Source organism: Macaca fascicularis, chromosome 7, assembly GCF_037993035.2.
Source record: "Macaca fascicularis isolate 582-1 chromosome 7, T2T-MFA8v1.1".
NCBI classification, from domain to species: domain Eukaryota; kingdom Metazoa; phylum Chordata; class Mammalia; order Primates; family Cercopithecidae; genus Macaca; species Macaca fascicularis.
This window is the reverse complement of record NC_088381.1, coordinates 29,937,992-29,960,486: the sequence shown is the minus strand read 5'-3', so window position 1 is coordinate 29,960,486 and position 22,495 is coordinate 29,937,992. Positions and strand designations below refer to the sequence as shown.

The 22,495-nt window shown below is 37.5% G+C and overlaps 1 protein-coding gene and 2 long non-coding RNA genes across 8 annotated transcripts in view; 2 read left to right on the top strand and 1 right to left on the bottom strand.

The window, feature by feature from the left end:
- WDR72 (WD repeat domain 72) overlaps window positions 1-12,601 on the top strand; it is a 240,049-nt gene extending 227,448 nt beyond the window's left edge. For 4 of the 5 annotated variants that reach the window (XM_073998488.1, XM_065547944.2, XM_015452847.4 and 1 more), the window contains 2 exons: window positions 4,391-4,495; window positions 10,014-12,601. In XM_073998488.1, coding sequence (XP_073854589.1) covers window positions 4,391-4,495; window positions 10,014-10,069 — 161 coding nt within the window. In that variant the 3' untranslated portion in view covers window positions 10,070-12,601. The remainder of the gene's footprint in view (window positions 1-4,390; window positions 4,496-10,013) is intronic. The other variant, XR_012416259.1, reaches the window with a different exon arrangement.
- Window positions 12,602-12,845: 244 nt separating this feature from the next.
- Window positions 12,846-22,495, bottom strand: part of LOC141407382 (uncharacterized) — a 39,518-nt gene continuing 29,868 nt past the window's right edge. The window contains exons 2-4 of the long non-coding RNA XR_012416260.1: window positions 18,893-18,945; window positions 18,247-18,345; window positions 12,846-12,957 (exon numbers count right to left, since the gene is read on the bottom strand). This is a non-coding gene — a long non-coding RNA (uncharacterized lncRNA). The remainder of the gene's footprint in view (window positions 12,958-18,246; window positions 18,346-18,892; window positions 18,946-22,495) is intronic.
- Window positions 13,982-18,303, top strand: LOC141407383 (uncharacterized). 2 transcript variants are annotated; one of them, XR_012416262.1, is made up of 3 exons: window positions 13,982-14,091; window positions 14,776-14,875; window positions 18,141-18,303. It is a non-coding gene; the product is annotated as an uncharacterized lncRNA (long non-coding RNA). The 2 variants fall into 2 exon arrangements; XR_012416261.1 differs by having other exon boundaries at window positions 14,040-14,146.

The following is a 22,495-nucleotide window of genomic DNA, read 5'->3' as shown; positions in this document are numbered from 1 at the left end:
GGCTAGTGGTCTGTCAATTTTGTTGATCTTTTCAAAAAACCAACTCCTGGATTCATTGATTTTTTGGAGGGTTTTTTGTGTGTCTATCTCCTTCAGTTCTGCTCTGATCTTAGTTATTTCTTGCCTTCTGCTAGCTTTCGAATGTGTTTGCTCTTGCTTCTCTAGTTCTTTTAATTGCGATGTTAGAGTGTCAATTTTACATCTTTCCTGCTTTCTCTTGTGGGCATTTAGTGCTATAAATTTCCCTCTACACACTGCTTTAAATGTGTCCCAGAGATTCTGGTATGATGTATCTTTGTTCTCATTGGTTTCCAAGAACATCTTTATTTCTGCCTTCATTTCGTTATGTACCCAGTAGTCATTCAGGAGCAGGTTGTTCAGTTTCCATGTAGTTGAGCGGTTTTGAGTGAGTTTCTTAGTCCTGAGTTCTAGTTTGATTGCACTGTGGTCTGAGAGACAGTTTGTTATAATTTCTGTTCTTGTACATTTGCTGAGGAGTGCTTTACTTCCAATTACGTGGTCAATTTTGGAGTAAGTATGATGTGGTGCTGAGAAGAATGTATATTCTGTTGATTTGGGGTGGAGAGTTCTATAGATGTCTATTAGGTCTGCTTGCTGCAGAGATGAGTTCAATTCCTGGATATCCTTGTTAACTTTCTGTCTCGTTGATCTGTCTAATGTTGACAGTGGAGTGTTGAAGTCTCCCATTATTATTGTATGGGAGTCTAAGTCTCTTTGTAAGTCTCTAAGGACTTGCTTTATGAATCTGGGTGCTCCTGTATTGGGTGCATATATATTTAGGATAGTTAGCTCTTCCTGTTGAATTGATCCCTTTACCATTATGTAATGGCCTTCTTTGTCTCTTTTGATCTTTGATGGTTTAAAGTCTGTTTTATCAGAGACTAGTATTGCAACCCCTGCTTTTTTTTGTTCTCCATTTGCTTGGTAAATCTTCCTCCATCCCTTTATTTTGAGCCTATGTATGTCTCTGCGTGTGAGATGGGTCTCCTGAATACAGCAGACTGATGGGTCTTGACTCTTTATCCAGTTTGCCAGTCTGTGTCTTTTAATTGGAGCATTTAGTCCATTTACATTTAAGGTTAATATTGTTATGTGTGAACTTGATCCTGCCATTATGATATTAACTGGTTATTTTGCTCATTAGTTGATGCAGTTTCTTCCTAGCCTCAATGGTCTTTACATTTTGGCATGTTTTTGCAATGGCTGGTACCGGTTGTTCCTTTCCATGTTTAGTGCTTCCTTCAGGATCTCTTGTAAGGCAGGCCTAGTGGTGACAAAATCTCTAAGCATTTGCTTATCTGTAAAGGATTTTATTTCTCCTTCACTTATGAAACTTAGTTTGGCTGGATATGAAATTCTGGGTTTAAAATTCTTTTCTTTAAGAATGTTGAATATTGGCCCCCACTCTCTTCTGGCTTGTAGAGTTTCTGCTGAGAGATCTGCTGTTAGTCTGATGGGCTTCCCTTTGTGGGTAACCCGACCTTTCTCTCTGGCTGCCCTTAAGATTTTTTCCTTCATTTCAACTTTGGTGAATCTGGCAATTATGTGTCTTGGAGTTGCTCTTCTCGAGGAGTATCTTTGTGGCGTTCTCTGTATTTCCTGGATTTGAATGTTGGCCTGCCCTACTAGGTTGGGGAAATTCTCCTGGATGATATCCTGAAGAGTGTTTTCCAACTTGGTTCCATTTTCCCCCTCACTTTCAGGCACTCCAATCAGACGTAGATTTGGTCTTTTTACATAATCCCATACTTCTTGCAGGCTTTGTTCATTTCTTTTTCTTCTTTTTTCTTTTGGTTTCTCTTCTCGCTTCATTTCATTCATTTGATCCTCAATCGCTGATACTCTTTCTTCCAGTTGATCGAGTCGGTTACTGAAGCTTGTGCATTTGTCACGTATTTCTCGTGTCATGGTTTTCATCTCTTTCATTTCGTTTAGGACCTTCTCTGCATTAATTACTCTAGCCATCAATTCTTCCACTTTTTTTTCAAGATTTTTAGTTTCTTTGCGCTGGGTACGTAATTCCTCCTTTAGCTCTGAGAAATTTGATGGACTGAAGCCTTCTTCTCTCATCTCGTCAAAGTCATTCTCCGTCCAGCTTTGATCCGTTGCTGGCGATGAGCTGCGCTCCTTTGCCGGGGGAGATGCGCTCTTATTTTTTGAATTTCCAGCTTTTCTGCCCTGCTTTTTCCCCATCTTTGTGGTTTTATCTGCCTCTGGTCTTTGATGATGGTGATGTACTGATGGGGTTTTGGTGTAGGTGTCCTTCCTGTTTGATAGTTTTCCTTCTAACAGTCAGGACCCTCAGCTGTAGGTCTGTTGGAGATTGCTTGAGGTCCACTCCAGACCCTGTTTGCCTGGGTATCAGCAGCAGAGGTTGCAGAAGATAGAATATTTCTGAACAGCGAGTGTACCTGTCTGATTCTTGCTTTGGAAGCTTCCTCTCAGGGGTGTACTCCTCCCTGTGAGGTGTGGGGTGTCAGACTGCCCCTAGTGGGGGATGTCTCCCAGTTACGCTACTCAGGGGTCAGGGACCCGCTTGAGCAGGGAGTCTGTCCCTTCTCAGATCTCAACCTCCGTGTTGGGAGATCCACTGCTCTCTTCAAAGCTGTCAGACAGAGTCGTTTGCGTCTGTGCTGAGGTGTCTGTGTGTCTTAGTTTACTGTGCCCTGTCCCCAGAGGTGGAGTCTACAGAGACAGGCAGGTTTCCTTGAGCTGCTGTGAGCTCCACCCAGTTCGAGCTTCCCAGCAGCTTTGTTTACCTACTTAAGCCTCAGCAATGGCGGGCGCCCCTCCCCCAGCCTCGCTGCTGCCTTGCCGGTAGATCACAGACTGCTGTGCTAGCAACGAGGGAGGCTCCGTGGGTGTGGGACCCTCCCGGCCAGGTGTGGGATATGATCTCCTGGTGTGCCTGTTTCCTAAAGCGCAGTATTGGGGTGGGAGTTACCCGATTTTCCAGGTGTTGTGTGTCTCAGTTCCCCTGGCTAGGAAAAGGGACTCCCTTCCCCCTTGCGCTTCCCAGGTGAGGCAATGCCTCGCCCTGCTTCAGCTCTCGCTGGTCGGGCTGCAGCAGCTGACCAGCTCCGATCGTCCGGCACTCCCCAGTGAGATGAACCCAGTACCTCAGTTGAAAATGCAGAAATCACCGGTCTTCTGTATCGCTCGCGCTGGGAGTTGGAGACTGGAGCTACTCCTATTCGGCCATCTTGCTCCGCCCCCTCATTGTGTTATTTCTGCCTTGCTTTCTTGTCTCCTAACAGAAGTTTAGAAACAGTGTCCAGGCCCACTCCCCTGTGCCAACAAACATCTTATGTATGATTGTAAATATATATTTTGTTTATTGCATTTATGGCTTATAAATATGTTGCATGTGTTATCAAATCAGTGGTGGTGTTTACTGCAGCAACTTACAATAAATAAAATTCCATTGTACTCAACAGTATCTATATATTTAGAACGTTTGGCTTAATTGTGACCTAATTTATGCTATTGCAGGCTTGTTTTGCTTTGTTTTTTCACTGAGCTTCTTCATGAAGACAAGGCCCACTTTTTCTGACAATTATTTTCTAGAACAAATGTAATATGGAAATATGTTACTTCCTGGAGACGACATAGAGCAAGTATTACAACTTGTGGAAAAATGTGGAAACTTGAGTCTGTTTCTCAAACAGAATCAGTGGATACCATGGGTTTATAGGAAATTTTAGACTTCTGTACTAGCTTCTGTTTCTGGTCATAATCCTACAATATCTCACGATAGTTTGGTTGTCTGGAGACCTACCATTTGAAACAACAGCCCTTCTTATTACAATTTTCAGTGTATATTCATGCTACATTTTAAAATTTACTTTTTATACTACTAGTTTTTCTGGTGTTTGGTACCATCGTTTTTAATTTAATGAAAGAGAGCCGAAATGCGCACAAAATGTTCATTAGCTGTGATTTGTGCAATGAGAGGAACCATTGCCACCAGTACAGAGCTGGTCTTCCTAATTGACTAGCCTGATGTTCTTCTCTCTGTGTTCTATTGCCGTTAATTGACTATATTGTTTTAGATTTATGCATTAAAAATACGATTTCTACTTCGAAGAGATCACTTTGTTACTTTGTAGCTTTTAAGCTGATGCCGTGAACTTATTTTTCTTCTAAGATAAAGTCACATCTATAGATTTTTCAACTAATTACATGTCTGCCAATAAATACTTAGAGGATACATTTTATTTCAATTTATTATTTGTGTTTACATAGTGTGTCCCTGGAAATATCTGTGGAACTGGAAGGAAATGTTTTAATGGTATTTGCTACTACTTTTTCATCCTCCCTCTTCTCTCTCTCTCTCTCTCTCTCTTTCTCTCTCTCTCTCTTTTAATAGCTCCAGTCAGTCCGGTCAAGCATGACAGCAACTCAAACTCGGCAAACTTCCAAGACGTGGAGGACATGCCTGACAGATGTGTCTTGGAAGAGTCTGAGAGTCCAGGTGAAAGCCATTTAAAAATAGTCAAGTATAAAATGATAAATTTGACACAGCTTTGGGGTCCTTGGAAGGGGGTGAGGGGAGAGGACATTGTAATGCTGTTTTCTCTTAGCAGCTGCACTGTCAAATTAATGGTCACCTCCAGGGGTCACAGTGTGGAGCTGTTATCTTTTCCTCTTTCATCAAGAATTCAGTTGGAGGAAGTACAAAGGCTTTATGACTGAGAAGGGAAGCTGACACTATTAGTTCATTATCATCAATTTTAGGCTAAATGGTTAATAGAGCCAGAGATTGGAAACTATAGAGAAATGGCAACATTTTCAATATTTCAAATAATGGGATCTAACAAGAGGGGAGAGGAAGTGGACAGACGGGGGTGAAAAGAGAAATTGTCATAATTACAGTTCAATTTACCTTCCTAGAAACAAACAGGACTGTAACTGGGATGAGAGGATTTTAGCATAACGGTAATGAATACTGTCAAATGTTTAGGGAAAAATAAAGTCTAGAAAATAGTAACCCTTCTCTCATGCAATAAAAGCTATTCTTTGTCAAAGTTACATATTTGTATATATCCTTTATAGAAATAAGAGAGAAATGTACTAGAAGGTTACAGCTAGAAACACTTACACATAGATTTCTGTGTCTATTTTTGTTTCGTTTTGAAGCATGCCTAGCCTTAACAACTAATGAATTAGAAGCAAAAAATCTTGTAAAAGTTGAATGAACATTCCTGGATAATTATAAAGTTATAAGGTGCTAGAAGGTACCTTATGATCATGAATGAAAGAGTTAAATATCTCCTCCACTTAATATTTGTGGTTCCTGTTTTATCTGACTCCTGTGTACCCTCTACCCTCTCACATCTTTGTGTGCTGATCCATGTATCATATTTTTGATTCATCCTCTCTGTGGCCTGTCAGCTTAGTTAAGAGATTTCCAAATCTTGTAGCCTTCGTTGACAGGGGGCAGCTGCAAACAGTCCCCTGATCCTTCCCCAAGGAGAGCTACTGAGATTTAATTTTCACTGAAAGGTGCAGCCTGCAATCTATGTCAGGTCCCCTAAGTCATCTCGGAACCCCAATAGGCACAGTGGCGATGGCATTGTATATCAGTCCTCTTCACTCCACCAAGATTCCTCCGAAGATGGACTGCTGCCGTGTGCCTGTTCTCAACCACACTTCTACGTTCAGATCCCATGGAACTGAGAAATGGCATCTTTAGCAATGACAGAAATGTTTAATGAGCAAGTTAACCCCACCCCCTGCCATAACAGCTAAAAGAAAAATGTAGATGAGTCTCATTCTAAAAGGGAGAGGGTAAATGGTAGTGTTACATTTCTATAATAAAAATTATTTATCCATTACTTTTAGTTTTGACTAATTTTGCCGAATTTTGATTAGGTTTTAAAAATGTCTTAATACACAGTTTTCCATTACTCATTTTGTCAGGCAGGTAAATCTATGAGTCAAGTTTTTACCTAACTGTCCATTGTTTTTGATAAGAATAGATCAGCTTTATATCATTTCAAAAGTAGAATAAATTTCTGTCATCGCTTAATATGAATGGAATGGGAGTGAGATTCAAATATAACATTCTCTATCTGATTGATACACGCAAAAGCATTTATCAAGAAAGAAAGATTAATTAGAAAATATAGGTGCTGATAAAAAATCTTAACTCAAAAAGTGAGTACTGTTGTATACATCGGACATCATTATACTGGTAATAAAGAATGAATTACTCTGGCTTTTTCCTCTGTCCATTCCTGCATTTTCAGACATCTTGCCTTATAGGCCTAGAAACCTCTGGAGAGTTCACTACTGGTCTCACTGCCTTCCACTGAGAATTTGTGGCTTGGTTGTCATGGAGACATCGTATTTCTCCAAGAATTGCTCATATTGATCCGTGGCCAGGAGTAAATGGCCAAGCCAGTGTGAGGAATAAAGGGGGCTGGGCAGTCCTATAAAATGACCAGGGCTTGTGGGTTGGAAATAAGCTCATAGCAAACACTTAGCTAAAAAGAAAGAAACAGTTTTATTTTGTTTTAGGATTTCTTTCTGCACTTTGGGCCATTGTCTTCTTTCGCTATGAACTGAAAGAAACTTGTTAGTCACTTGTCATGTCAGATCTTTGGTGCTTGTCCTGACACAGCTGTCAGCCTTCCAGCTCTGCGCAGTTCAGGGACACACAACAAAGAGGCAGTGACATGAATTATTTATTGCTCCTTGTGTGGATAAAATTCTGTGATAAGAAATTAAGACACTTCTGACAGAGGTGCTTGTTTAGTAAGAAAGATTTTGATGAGAGAGTGTGTTTCCTTGAAGCATGAGTATTCGATGGGCAAAATTCTTAAAATTGAACATGGAGGAAAATAAGTTTTATGTTTCTTGTGTGAATTTGGTGGCAGAGAAGGACGTTCTTGAACTATAAAAACATGACTTTCCACTTTTCAAAGCCCAAACATTAACTTCAAAATATCAAGTCTTTCAAAATGTAGGGGCTCCAAAACCATAAGCATTCCTCTAGCAGTTTAGTTACCTCTATTTACCACATGTGAGTGGTGTTTCTCTGGAAAATATTAACTACCCCAGTCAGAAGAAATATTAACTACCCCAGTCAGAAGAAGAAACAAATTTGGGATTTTTAGGTGGTGAGATTTGGGAAGATGTCCTCAAACCAGAAGAGGTGCTTCAGTAGCTAAACTTGTAGTTGCGTTAGTGTATTCTTTAGTCATTGCATGGAAAAGAGTGCCTTTGATTCTGAATGCACATTCTTACCATTTTCAACTGGAATGTTCTCACCCATTCAAAATTCCTTTTAACATTTTTATGTACATGCAAAATCCCCCAGTTACAAAGCTGAATGTGGTCAATCTTCTAACTTTAAGGGATATTGAACTTACATGGTTTTATCTATGCAATGCTAAATGACTAATGTAATTATTACATCATTTTAATGAATAGATCAGTTGTTTGAACAGCATATAGAAAATGGAAAAAAGTGTTTTTCCATGCAAGCACAGTTCAAGTATATTGCTTTATATATTGTTGATTCCACATAAATTCTCTTCTTTGCAAATCCTGTAAATATCACTTGACTTTAACTCTTCTGGTTTTGTATTGTGGATGCAAATGCACTTTCATATGCAGAAAGCAAAAGGGACTTTGAAGCACAGAAAAACTAAGTTTTTGGAAAAAGTGAAGTTGATATTTAGATGTTGATAGAGAGTCTTAAAATGTCATTAACAAAGCCAAGTTGTTTGAATGTATATAAAATAGAAAGAACCACTTCGTGTATTACCTCTGCATACAATGGGGCTTGAACTCAGTATGTAGATTGTTTATTTTTGTATTGGCATCACTCCTTCTCCAGCGCTGAATTGACTAGGATGACCCATTTGTAAATGGGCTGCAGTCTGCATGTAGGTCACAATTTAGACGCCTTGTGGAGTGGTTGTTCACCTAGTCTCTAGAGCACTCCACCTTATTCATCATGCCATTGTGATCTCTTTATGGGTTCAAGCTGTATACCCAGGTGAGTGCCTGAAGTCCATTAAGGTAGGCAAAGCACCTTTAGACCAGAGCATTCCTGTTACTTTGACCCTGCTAGTGAACCTGGAGGTCTTGTCTGATAGGGAAAAGTATCTCTCAGCAATGTCTTTTCTTTGGAATAATTCATTAGCAAAGAGTTTTGACTCACAGGTGAATCCCAGAATGAAGTTTCCGGCTCAGACTCTGTGAAGTCTGCTTGCTCCTTCACTGGCATTTATACGTTTCTGAAACCTGTGGGAATAACTTTGATGTCTAGTAATAGAAGCACTGAGACAATATCATGAACTTGCAGTTCCCTTTTTTGAGATTTTAGGGCCATTAGGCTTTCTTTCTTTGGCTCTTTAAGGCCTGGTTGCTTCTGAATCTGAAAGACGTTATCACAAAAATAGCTCAGTGGAGCCTTTTGCTGGTTAACTTCTTACTGTTTCTTTCACAGTGATTAAAGCTCGTTTTTCATTCTTCAGAATTTTTTTTTAAGGATTTCTAGCTCCTCGTCTTTAAAATCATGATGATAGAAAATTTAGTGTGACAGTCACAATTTTTTATGAAAGGGTTAATGAGAAACCTTAAGCTTTTGTCACCATATTGGCTTGGAAAATTAATAATTTTTCTTTTTAGTGCACTAGAAACAGTGCACACTCCAAAGTAGCTTCTGCTGAAAATAATAGCGACAAGAGAGAATTAGAAGTCCAACAAAATGCATTTATGTGTTTCCACATCATTCTGAAGTAGTTTATAATCAGTATGCATTCTGCCATTAATAGAACAGTTTTGTGGTTTTTATAAGGCAGGTTATGTATGTAGATCTATATACATCATTGTCAATCAATATTACATTTGCATGAGTCTGATGACCAAAACTAGATTCTCACAGAGTTTCCAGGAGATACTACATTGTGAAAAGCCAAGGTGGAGTTTTTTTGTTTTTTTGTTTTTTCCTTTTACTATTCTGGCTCATGAATCACCAGCAAAAATCAGGTAACAGAAAGTAGGACAGATTCAGGACTGGAGTGTTGGAGATGGCTGATGATGATGCATGAAGCAGAAAAAATGTGGAATGTGTGAGCAGCCCATCAATCATGGCCATCGAGAACACGCTTCTTATGGTTAGTGCTAAAAAAAAAAAAAAATCTAGAAGAATTAAGAGCAATTCCAGTAGGAAGATATAAGCACTTTCTTCAAGTTGTTTTTAACAATATCACATTATTAAAATTTACCCAAGAGCAAAATTCAAACATCAACATATTTTTTAAAGAATGTAAAAGTATACATTAATACACACACACACACACACACACACACACAGTTAGTATACAGTATTGGTTTAACTAAACCACAGTTTTTGCCAGTAGGAGTGAAAGTTACTATTCATAGACATGTCATTAATATAAATGTGTTTTGAAATAGTTATTAAGGAACAATGTTCCAATTAGTTTGGTAGTCAATTTGATTTTAAATGAGTGGCTTTTTTTAGCCTACAAAGACAATCATCCAAGTAGTCTGAGAAATAAATACTTTTTTGATTCTCTAACTCAAACAGTATTTCAACTAATAAATTTAGACCCTAAAATTGCAGTTGTGGATTTTCCTAAGAACAATTAAGCTGTTTGAAATTTATGGAAATTTACCAATTTCAAACTAAATTTTTCTTATAGAAAACTTCCATCTTCCTTGGCAGTTAAAAAAAAAAAAACCCAAGCTATTAATAATGTGTGCAATTAAAGTGTATTTATCTACTTTATAAGACAAGTAAATTTTTATTATATTGTCTTATTTTAGGATAGAAAAGACATGTAGAAATTACAAGCAATATGTTTCTTCCTTTCTTTCTTTTTTTCCTCATTCTCTCCCTTCCTCCTCTCTGTATCTGTTCTTCATTTCCTCTCTGCCTCCCCTCCTCTTGGTCTTTCTCTTTTTTCTCTTTTTGGATTTCACCATATAACCCAAGATATCTGCTTTTCTCCTAGGTGAGCCAAGGCATCATTCATGGATAGCAAAGGTCTGCCCCTGCAAGGTGTCTTAAATGGAATCTCATCAGTAGGAGCTGAATTTGGACAAATTAAGAAATCCAAATGATGCAATCTGTTTATTAGTGTATAAAAGCGTTGTTGTTATTGGTCAAGTTATTAGGCTGTAGTAGATTTGCTAATACTTTAGTGACCATGTATTAAAACTGATTTTAATACATGCTGATTAAAATGCAATACATACTGATTGAAAATATTCAAATTCATCTAATTTTAGAAAAATATTGTCTAGATCATTATCTATTCCCGCTTACTTTTTCTGTTAATATTTCCAACAGGGAATGCCAGTCCACAGACACAAATTCAATACTGCTTTAAATTTTCTCTTATCCGTTTAGTCCCTAAATTATATAATAAACAATGTTAAGACCAATGTAGTACACAATGCTTATAAATTTAATGTTGCTTCAAGGTATTTAATCTAAAATTTTACCAACTTTGATTTGTCTGGTTAGGATATTTTGTTTTAGTGGATATGCTTTAATTCAGATCAATTACTGCAGTAAATCTCATCCCTAAGCATGAAATGTTGTCAGCAAATAACCAGTTCCATTTAGTTATCAATTAGCCCAAATAAGTGATACAAAGTATAAGAGTGACAAACCTTGTACTGTTGAGTTAATTTGGACTTCTAATGACATTGAGGCTAATGTCTTTAGCTAAAGGTTGATCTTGTTGGCCATGTAGATGTGAACTAGGGAAGGAGAATCAACTTGCAGCATATCACAATTGATCCTTATTAAGTATAAACTCTTGTAGGTCTTTTCCCAGAAAGAAGCTTGACTAGCAGGAATTCTAAAACTAAAATATATCAAACAGCATAAATAGGAATAGACATAAAGTGCTCTTCTGTTAAAGCCTTCGGTGATCTGATTTTTTCACTATGATTTATATTGTACCATTCCTCAATTTACATAAAATCATCAAAATATTATTAATCTATGTATCTTATTAATATAAATATTGCCTAATCCATAGACAAAAGGATATAAAGTATTAAATATATGATATGTAGCTATATCTATCTATCTATGTATCTAATAGGGAAGTTCAAGTCACTTCAATCTAAGAAACATATTTCTGAGCATAGGAGCAGCCTCAAGTCCTATGGTGGTATGCAGGGGACAGGAGAGGGGGAAATTAGAAAAGAGAACTATGTAATTGAAAAGGGGATATAAAGCATTAAATATATGATATATAGCTATATCTATCTATGTATGTATCTAATAGAGAAGTTCAAGTCACTTCAGTTAAAGAAACATTTTCGAGCATGGGACCAGCCTCAGGTCTTATGCTGGGATACAGTAGACAGGAGATAGGGAAATTAGAAAAGTGACCTATGTAATTGAAATGACATGGGCTGTACCCTTAAGGAACTTGTAATTAATGATGACCTGAATAAACATACCAGAATAAAGATGTCAAATGAGTGTAACTCCCTTAAAGTAGATTACAGTGTGCATTGTTTCCTAAAATCTGATTTTACTGCTTGAAATTACATTTGAGTTGAACTTTAGAAACTAACATAGTGTTAATATGAATAATCATGGAAAATTATCATCTTTTGAAAACTGATAAATATATTCCCCCTCCTTTAGAAACAGTCAAAAGCCACTTCAAACAAGTTTCAAAATAAAGGAAGGCAGCAAGTTAGGCAATGGATTATATTTTCTAGCATGTTGTATACCAGCTGTCAAGGTCATTGTAAGGACTCCCAAAAGCATTTTGAATGATGGCAATATCAAATAAGTGTATGTCCTCTCAAATGAGGCATTTTTAAATGTTAAAACCTATTTGGATGCTCAAGTTATCATATGTTTATGAAAAATAAGCTTCATTATTTTTATAGCTACATCCTATTATTCCCTTTTAGAAACAAGAATAAAAATAGGTTTTAATAGTTGCCATACTTAGCATTTATCAGGTCTAATGAAATCAATATTGAATCTCTGATAAATATTTTCTGATATTACTAGCTACAGCAAATTAGAATTGGCACAACCCTGACATTAGTAAATGGAAATGTTAGGATTTTTCGACATCACATGTTAGAATCTCTGAAATTTAAACTTTCATGTTAAATGACTAATTAAAGTTTGCTTTTATCAATATGAATTCTGAAGACCAATATCATTAACTATGAAAACTTTTAATTCCTAAAAATAGAGTTTTAGAGATATTCAAGCAATGCTCTCCTAATATCCATATACAAGTGTGTTTATGACACAAATTCACTAGTCTCTTTAAAAATGGTTTCTTTATATTGACTAGCATTCAACATATTTCAGTAATTTCTGTTATGACAGAATTTGAAATAGCAAATTGTCATACAGTTAACTGGATGGACCACATACGTGGTAATCATAACCACTTGGCACTACACCCAGAAACTCAAAATTGTCTTTCACCTGATGAGATATGGGTGTCCTTTTGTACATCTAGCCCTAGGTAGCCATGAGTGATTATATTAGCAAATGTGTTTGTATCCAGAGTCTTCCTGTCATTGTAATAAATAATTTATTTAAAAATTTTATCTTGTGTTTCTTTTTTGGTAATCATCTTGGTGATATTTATGAATATATATATATAGATAGATAGATATAGATACACACACATATGTGTGTGTGTGTGTGTGTGTGTGTATGGTATATCCCCCAAAGGAATATCATATTTTCAAGATTGCAAGCCTTGATTCTTTGACTTGCTGTTGAGTTTCACATTGGCTCCATTGTATATTGCAGGAAAAAGTATCTGGAAAGCATGGAGGGTTAAGAGCAGAGGCTCCTCGACAATGTGTCCAGGCCGTGTGTGCTTGCTGTGCTTGTCAGAGCCTCATTCCCTCCGCTGTGTTGGAGAGCTTTCTCATAGGGCTCATCCAGAGGTACTAGAAAGCAATATGAACACTGTTAAACACTTCAAATATAAGGAAAAATGTATAATGCTAGAAACACACGGTTAAAAAGTAGCACCAGGTATCAAACATTCTGTTACTATTTTAGAAACTAAATTAAGTCTACTTTGAACATGATGGTATTAGAAAAATGATAGAATATGGTTTGTTAAATATTCATATTCTATCTTTAGATGATAGCTTTGGTGATTTTTATTTCTTTTCTTATACATTTTTTCCAGTGTTCTGTATTTTTAGAATCCTTTTATAATTATTATAACGAACACTTTAGAAAAGATACTATTTCTCTTTCATCCTTAGAGGGCACATTATAATAATCGAGTATTTTAAAATTAAATTTTATGCCATATGTTTAAAATGAAAGTTCAGGTTACATTAATTCCAATTGATTTTAAAGCCTTATTTTCACAGAATGGACTCATTCAATTTTTTAAGTTTTATATTCATACATTTTGATTGCTCAGTTATATAAAAGCAGTGTTATAGACTCCTTTATTCTCCACAAAATGTTGTCTTATATGTAAAATGCCAAAAATTGTGTTAAATTTCCTAAGAAAGTAATTGCTTTGTAAACATTTGCATAATACTTAGTGTTTTTTGAAATTTTAAAAAATTAGCTTAACCAAAAGAGTTGCAAAATTAAAACTTTCTTGAGTAGATATCTTTCAGATAAAGCTGCACGGCTTCGTGTACAATAGTCCCCAGATCACCTCACATTGTAATTTGCTCAACAAGGAGCCTGCAGGTAGCAGGTAGGAGAAGGTAAACTGGAAATTAACAGGTCTCTCCATAAGTGCATGCCGCTGGAAACGCCCATCCAATTTGGGGCCCCTGGAAGACAGCATGTGTCTCATGGGAGGCCTGTCCTGGTACAACTCCTTTACTCTTTTCACCTTCATCTTGACCTTCTCAGATACCATCTTTATGTAAAATGTTGATGTTGTGGAGTTTTTGCAGTAATTTAATTTTTATAAATATTGTATTAAAATATATTTCTCTTGATTACTGTTTTTTGTTTGTTTTGTTTTGCTTTGCCACCACCTACTCTTGGATCCTGCCTGTGAAGTCTAAGATAAATTCACCTATACCCCAGAAAGCACACTGCAGGTAAATGGACTGTGACAATTGCATCATTACAAGCATGATTATAACGATGCAAATGGTAAGAAATAGTTATTTTAATACTATGTGAAAATTAAAGCCGTAAACCAATGAAGATGTCTGAAATGGCTTACTTCTAGAGGTATACTGGGGGAAATTAGGCACCTATTATATGCAGGGCTTCTCACACAGCCCCCACCTCCAGCCCCACAAAGGGTGTGGGGAGGCCACTCAAGCGACCACATGAATGGTTCCCCTCTTGGCAGGGACAAAACCAGGAGGAGTTCCAGGGTGGGCGTGAAGCGGAGCATATTTTATTGTTCCTTTGACATTGTTCCTCCAAATGCCTATTTTTCATTGCACGGAGCATATTTTCCTAACATCAATCTTAGGGTCATTTTCTGTCTTCAGCATCCTGCTATTGGAAAAATAGCAATGATTTTTATTCAAGAATACAAAGCTTTTAACACTAAAGATAATTAGTCCATATTTAGGCCATAGTACACTATGCCTAAATCTGCAAAGTGCCAAATGGCAGGGAAACGCCAATATTCGTAACATTGTGTAATAGCAATAATTAGTTGGCACATGCTTCCAAAACTCATAATTTATTCACTTAGCAATCATTTTAATTGCAATTATCTGTAAAGTCATCAATCAGGTTTTCGATCTTGCATGTATATTTTCTAGGGAGAAGGTGTTTTCACACAGCCTCAGTAACAGCATCGTGGCCTTGGATGATGCCTTCCAAGATAAAAAGACAGCCCATGATGTTCTTGACATATCACAGGTTTGCTTTAGACTTTTAAAGAGGTTTCTGGTTAATTCTGTAGTGTCAAGTACATTTCTTATCAGAAATAACCCCTCTGATCAATATCAAAAGAATTGTGACGTCTATGTTATCCCCGTTAGCATCAATTTATAGTTACTGTATAATCAATTGAGGAAACAGTGTTTCATTTCATTTTCCGTTTTTTTTTTTTTTTTTTTTTTTTTGAGGTGGGGAGGTGTGTGTGTATTTTAGAATCGGCTAGGGTGGGAAATAGGGAGGACCTGTAGTACAGTGAGATTAAGAACCTTCGTCCTTTCCCTAGGACATAGCTATGGGGATCAAGTTGCACTTGAGATTTTTTTATAATGAGGAAGAATTCTTTGAATCAGCTTCTATTTCAAATAATCAGTGTATTCCCACCAATCTAAGCAAAACCATTTACTCCAATGTCTGCAAGAATTTGAGATAGAAAATGAGGTGAAACTAACAAATACTAACTCGCCTTCAGGATAGTGCAGTAAATAAACAAATTTGGAGATTTCTAAAGTACATTTTCATAGAAAGCATACCGCAGCTGATGCCTGTCTGAAAGGTGTTAGGTTTTGTTTGTAGTCTTCCCGCCATGTAGGTGGCAGCAACACTCAAGGCTAGAAATTTTCTTTCACATTCTCTTAGCTCCAGTAAAAACAGATTCTTACTAAAAAATCCTTGTGGGAGAGAAAAGGTTTAAAGTGTAGAGACAAATTTCTCTATGTCTTCACCTATCTCTAAAGCACTATTTTAAGGTTGTGCTTAACACGGTTCCCATAATGTGAAAACATTCATCATTCCCCTTAATACAGAAGTCATAGTCTGCTCTCATACATGTTGGTAGTAGTAGGTTGCTGTTTTTTTATTTACTGGGATGTTACTTCTTTACCCTTTCTCAGACTAAAGCTGTTCTCTTAAGAAAAAGGAAAAAATCTCATTTAGAGTCCTATCACCTATGTTTTTTTGGGAAAATAATACAAGGCTGTCCCCTTTTTTCTTTGTAAACATCTAAGAATCCAGAGGATTGAGTATATGTGGAGAGTTTTCTCTTCATCTTCAAAATGCAGCCATATTCTCTGATTGTCCTAACTGGAAGTGACTGCATTCAACTCGGTTGTGTGTGCAAATCAAATGAGGGCTCTGTCTGAGCAAAGAGGCTCAGTGCACCTGAGAGTGAAGGCAGAAGACCTGGACACAAGGCATGTGGGTTAAAGCTGAGAGTGTTGCCATTGTGCGGTTGAGGGTCACTGTCTTGAGAAAGCTGTTTACTCCTGTGCCTGGGTTGAAATGAAACCAGGATGTCCCCCAACCCCCTTATAGAAATAAGTTTGTTCTTCCTTAATATTGGAAACTGATGGGCAATAGGCTTTTCCTCAATTCCTGGTGTTTTGCTAGAACTAGTATATGTTATAGCAAATTCAGGCAGCCTTTCTGAAAACATCTTCAGAGTGCTCTTGTTACGTAGGATCAGTCAACATGTCCAAAACGCCAAGCAAACACACACAATTCCAGGCCCAGGTGAAACAGATAGCGGTTACATTTCCAGGCTAGGAAGAGGCCATTGAGTGGTTTGGGGAAGGTGAAGAGAGGTTTTTGCATCTACTATCTTTCAATCTTAGTTTATATTCCCCCTCATTTCTTGTGTCCTTCTACATCCTTAATCTTTCTTCCTGCATCTATGCAGTTCAGAGCAAATCTTTTGACAAACAGACCCATGCATTGAATATGGAGTCAGAGAACTGACACTGTGTCCCAGCTTCTTCACTTTCTTATTTGCTGTTTGAGATTAGAAAGAAGTTTCGTATAATATTCTGAACCTCAATTTCCTCATGTATACGTTGAGACTAATAATTCCAGTTTTGCAAGCACCCTACACATGTATTATCATTATTTAATATACTATTACAAATAATGAAATTACTATACTTACCAAAAATGCCTGGTTAGAATCTTAATTATGGCCAACCATATGGCATTCCAGTGCTTAAGCAGACTTTCTACTCAGATTGGATGAAGCAGTTTAGCATAAACAAGCTAAATTGGTTATTTGAATAAAAGTTTCCTCTTTTAAAATGTTTCATGCTAACTTGAATTTTGAGTTTCCTCAAAATCAAGGACTGCTTCCACAGTTTTTGATAACTTCTTTAGTGGTCAGGGCTTTCCTCTGCACAGTGGGTAATAATAAATAGGAAGTCGTTGTTTTTCTGGGTCCCAGAAGATAATCTTCTGGCAATGTTGTATGTGAGAGTAGGATAGGCCATAGTCCATCAGGGTTGTACAAAACAACATGCAGCTCCCCTCTCAACTTCTGCCAGTATGCATACAATCAAATGACACTACAAAGGATATTTCTGTAGCCTTAGATGAGTGTGATGAAAGAGACCAAACCATGGCCAGGCGTGATGGCTCATGCATGTAATCCCAGTACTCTGGGAGGTTGAGGAGGGTGGATCACTTGAGGCCAGGAGTTTGAGACCAGCCTGGTCAACATGGCAAAACCCTGTCTCTACTAAAAATACAAATCTTATCTGGGTGCAGTGGTACACACCTGTAATCCCAGCTACTCCAGAGGCTGAAGCACAAGAATTGCTTGAACCCAGGAGGCGGAGATTGCAATGAGATCATGCCATTGCACTCCAGCCTGGGTGACAAAGTGAGACTCTGTCAAAATAAAGAAAAAGAAAGAAAGATGGATGGAAGGAAGGAAGGAAGGAAGGGAGGGAGGGAGGGAGGAAGGGAGGGAGGGAGGGAGGGAGGGAAGGAAGGAAGGAAGGAAGGGAGGGAGGGAGGGAGGGAGGGAAGGGAGGGAGGGAGGGAAGGAAGGAAAGAAGGAAGGAAGGAAGGGGGGAGGGAGGGAGGGAAGGAAGGAAGGGAGGGAGGGAGGGAGGGAGGGAGGGAAGGAAGGAAGGAAGGAAGGAAGGAAGGAAGGAAGGAAGGAAGGAAGGAAGGAAGGAAGGGGGGAGGGAGGGAGGGAGGGAAAAGAAAGAAGAAGAGAAAAGAAAGAAAAAGAAAGAAAGAAAGAAAGAAAGAAAGAAAGAAAGAAAGAAAGAAAGAAAGAAAGAAAGAAAGAAAGAAAGAAAGAAAGAAAGAAAGAAAGAAAGAGAAAGAAATCCAAAACACCTAAGTACTTCTAAAGAGGTGTCCTAAAACTTAGAAAGTCAATGAATTCCTGAAAGGTTCTGTGTAAAGCAGATATGTATGTCAGATTCTAGCTTTGCACTGAGAATGGTTTGTATTCATGTTTTCTCACCAGACAAGAATCTGAAAATGGATGAACGGAGCAGAAAATATGAGTCAAGGAAAAGTTAAAATGGAGATCTGACTGTGTCATTGGGATGTCAAATACCAACAGAATGTACCTGGAAAGGGAAGATCATCCCTATTTTTACTTTCATAAATCTTGGTGAAATATCTCATCAGAACTCTGTCTCTGCTTCTGTCCTCTTCTTTCCTCCTATCTTTAAGTAGAAATAAAAATGCTGTTAGGAATAATAATAATAATAAAATAACTATGGGGATTTTCAACTAAAATGGTAAATGAAAGACATTCATCTCCATGCTCTCCTGAAGCCTCATTGAGATGATGGAACAAAAACCATAAACCCAGAAGAAAAATAGAGAAGAAGAAAAGAAATAATAACAGCAAAAATGTAAAAGCTGAAAGCAGAGAAGTGCCATAGGGGACAATGCCAAGAAATGAGCCTGCTGGTACTGCAGAGCTCCTTAAAGGTTTAGAAACTAGGTCAGTGACCTCTGAAAGTGGGGATACAAGTGTGGCTGAAATAGGAAAATTGTTTCAAAGAGACAGTTAACTTCCTTGAATCCCACTCCCATTTGGCAGGCAAGCAGTTACTCTTCCCTTTCCCCAGTGGACACCTGGATGTTCCCTCTCTGAACAGATTGAACAAGAGGGATTCTGGACTTAGGGACACTAGGCCAGCCAAGAGCAGAAGCATCATCCTGAAAGAGGAGGGATGGGTGAAAATCTGATGGCTACACACTTACCCCAGCTTCCTTCTGCTTTGTTCCAAAAATGCTGGTAACTGCTCTTATTAGCCCTGGAGAAAAGACAGATGATTCTTTTATGATAAAACAACCATTCTGAGGCCAATACACACATGAAAAGATGCTCAATATGACTAATCACCAGGGAAATGCAAATTAAACCCACTAGGATGGGCCACTATTAAAAAAAAAAGAAAAGAAAAGAGTAAAGGTTGATGAGGAGGTGGAAAAAATGTAACTGTTGTATACTAGTCCGTGGGAATGTAAAATGTGTGATCCATCAACTCCATTCCTAGGTATATATCCAAAATAACTGAAAGTAGGATCTCAAAAAGGTATTTATATGTCGTTGTTCATAGCAGCACTATTTATAATAGCCAAAACGTGGAGGCAACCCAAGTGTCTATTGATGGATGAATAGACAAACAAAATGTGCTATATTCATACAATGAAATAGTATTCATCATTAAACAGGAAGGAAATTTGGACACATGCTACCATATGGATGAACATTGAGAATATTATGCTAAGTGGAATAAGCCAGTTCCAAAAAACACACATACTGTATAATGCTACTTCTATGAGAAACATAGAGCAGTCAAATCATAGAGACAGAAAGTAGAATGGTGGTTGCCAGGACAGGAGGGAGGGAAGAATGGAGAGTCATTGTTTAATGGGTAGTTTTGACTTTACAGCATGAAAGAAGACATTCCAAAAGTTAAACTTATGTGACAGCATTTACTTTGTCAGTCCAACATTTTTTTTCTAATGTACTAGGCACTGTTCTAGCTATTGAGAATACCGCAGTAAACAAAACACACACACACATTCCAAGGCTAGCATTTTTTTTCAAAAAAAAAAAAAAAAAGTTTAAAAAATACAATTGAGGGCCAGGTGCAGTGTCTCACGCCTGAAATCCCAACACTTTGGGAGGCCGAGGCAGATGGATCACCTGAGGTCAGGAGTTCGAGACCAGCCTGGCCAACGTGGTGAAACTCCTATCTCTACTAAAAATATAAAATTAGCCAAGCGTGGTGGCACATACCTGTAATCCCAGCTACTCAGGAGGGTGAGGCAGGAGAATCGCTTGAACCCGGGAGGCAGAGATCACACCATTGCACTCCAGCCTGGGCAATGAGCAAGACTCCGTTCCAAAAAAAAAAAAAGAGAGAATACAATTGAAGAAATGTCTCAGAAAGTAGAAAAACTAGAGGCAGTAGGAAATTTTAAGACTAATTCAATTAGAGGCTGTCTTGTGTGAAAAATAATATTAATGAGAGCTCTACAAAGAATAAACAGAGAAATCAGGGGGAAGAAAACTATGTAAAATAAAATCAAGCAAACTTTCTAGAACTGATGAAACCAAATTTCAGATTGAAAGAACCTATTCATAAAAAAAATTCAGCAAAATTCATAAATGACCCATATCAAGGCACATTTTAGTGAAACTTCAGAATACCAAAGCAAAAGAAATGTTCTTAACTTTAGAAAAGGGAAGATAACTTTTGCTCAATACAAATAAGAATCAGAATGGCATTAGAGCTCTTAATTGCAATTCTGGATGCCAGAAGAAAATGTGGCAATGACTTAAATAACCTGATGAAAACCATCACCATGCTAGAATTCTATACTTAGGCAATCTATTTCTTCCATGTACCCTTTCTCATGAAATTACTGGAGGATATGATCCACCTACAAAATGGAGTAAACCAGGAAAGTTTAGCATATGAAACATGGGGATGAAGAAACATCCACAGAGGACAGGGAAGGCGGATGGCATGTCTACTGCTGTGCTCAAGCCTAGAAAGCAGCTGGTCTAGATTGTAGCAGAAAGTAGAAGATTCCCATAGGGATGTCTCCAGGACAACAATGAAACTGACAGATTACTCGGTAAGTCTGACTCTACTGAGAGTACTGTTAGAGTTCTGTCAATGGGTTTGGGTCATGAAGTAGTGAAGTTATTGTATGTGACAGAAAACTAAACAAATAAAAAAGAAGGAGAAATAGAAGAAATGTAATCATGGTGTATTACATGACCCAAATTTATTAATTCTAATAATAATTATTACCAAATAATTATTACTCTAACAAAAAATATAATGAAACTCTCAGGAGGATGAGGGAATAGTGTGAAGGAAATGGATGTGGGAAAGGAAAGCTAAATCCTTATTCTCTATAAATCAATAACATGAGCCGGGCACGGTGGCTCATGCCTATAATTCCAGCACTTTGGGAGGCCGAAGTAGGTGGATCACCTGAGGCCAGGAATTTGAGAACAACCTGGCCAATGTGGCAAAACTCTGTCTCTATTAAAAATACAAAAAATTAGCTGGGCGTGGTGGCAGGCGCCTGTAACCCCAGCTAGTCGGGAGGCTGAGGCAGGAGAATTTCTTCAATCTGGAAGGCAGAGGCTGCAGTGAGCCTTGATCATGCTATAAATATAATAAAATATGGTAAGGGATAGTTCAAAAATCACTAAAATTAAGAACTTTAATTAATCTGAAATAGTGGGTAAATTCCCACTTACAAATTTTCTTATAGCAAATGTTGGCATATTGAATTTATTTACAAAAATGAGTTATCTAGAATCTTTAGTATTTCGTCTCTATTAGCCTTGTTTGTGTATGGCTCTGTTGTTGCATTTTTCTGATTGTTTAGGGGCATAACTTAAGAAACTACCCAGATCTTACAGTTCCTCCAAACTCCACAGAAATGTCACCCAGTTAATGCTGTTCTACCCCAGTCTTTGGAGTAATGCAAAGCCTACTGATGTAGCTTGTAGGCAGGAATTTTCCTGCACTATGACCCTGATTGGTAATGATCCTCCTTTGTAACTTGATTAATGAGTGTTACGTGTGATTAATGAGTGGGATGATGAAACATTAAACAGCTGAATATAATATTGAGTATCTGGGTGTTCAGAAGGTCACTTTTGGATATCAGCTAAAAATATTGGTGAAAAATATTCTATGCCTGCATAGCTGTCCAGGGACCTAGAAGGCCGCCTACTTCTTTGCCTCTCAAAAAGTTATTCCAAAGTGTTGTCAGAAGAAAAGCATAATAGTATACAAAAGTAGCTCTAAAGTAGAACACTGGAGATGTGAAATTCTTTTGTCATCTTGTAGTTTATCTTCTAAAATTCATTTAAATTTTGTGTTCATACACATTTGTGTTTGTTAAATACCTACTGTTCTAATAGCTAACATTTACTGAACATTTTATGGCTGTGCTATGCCTAGTACTTTACATACAGTTTCTTAATCTTCACAGCTATTTTATAAGATAGATTTTATCCTTATTATATATAAAGGGAAACAGAAACACAGTCAGGTTGAGTAATTTGCTGAAGATCACACAGCTAGTAAATAGTGGGAAAAGGAAGTAAACATTATGGCATCGTTTCTAAGCATGCAGCCTTTGCTTTCAGACTCTTTGTAATCCTTCAGTCTTTTATAACTGCCTCTTTTATCTATGGTTCCCAGTTTTTCATAAGGGGTATTAGGACTGCATTTGAAAAATCATGAATCTGTTTCATCTACTCTCATTCATTATGACAGAAACCAATAGAATCAACGTCATCACTTTTAACAAATATTGATCAAC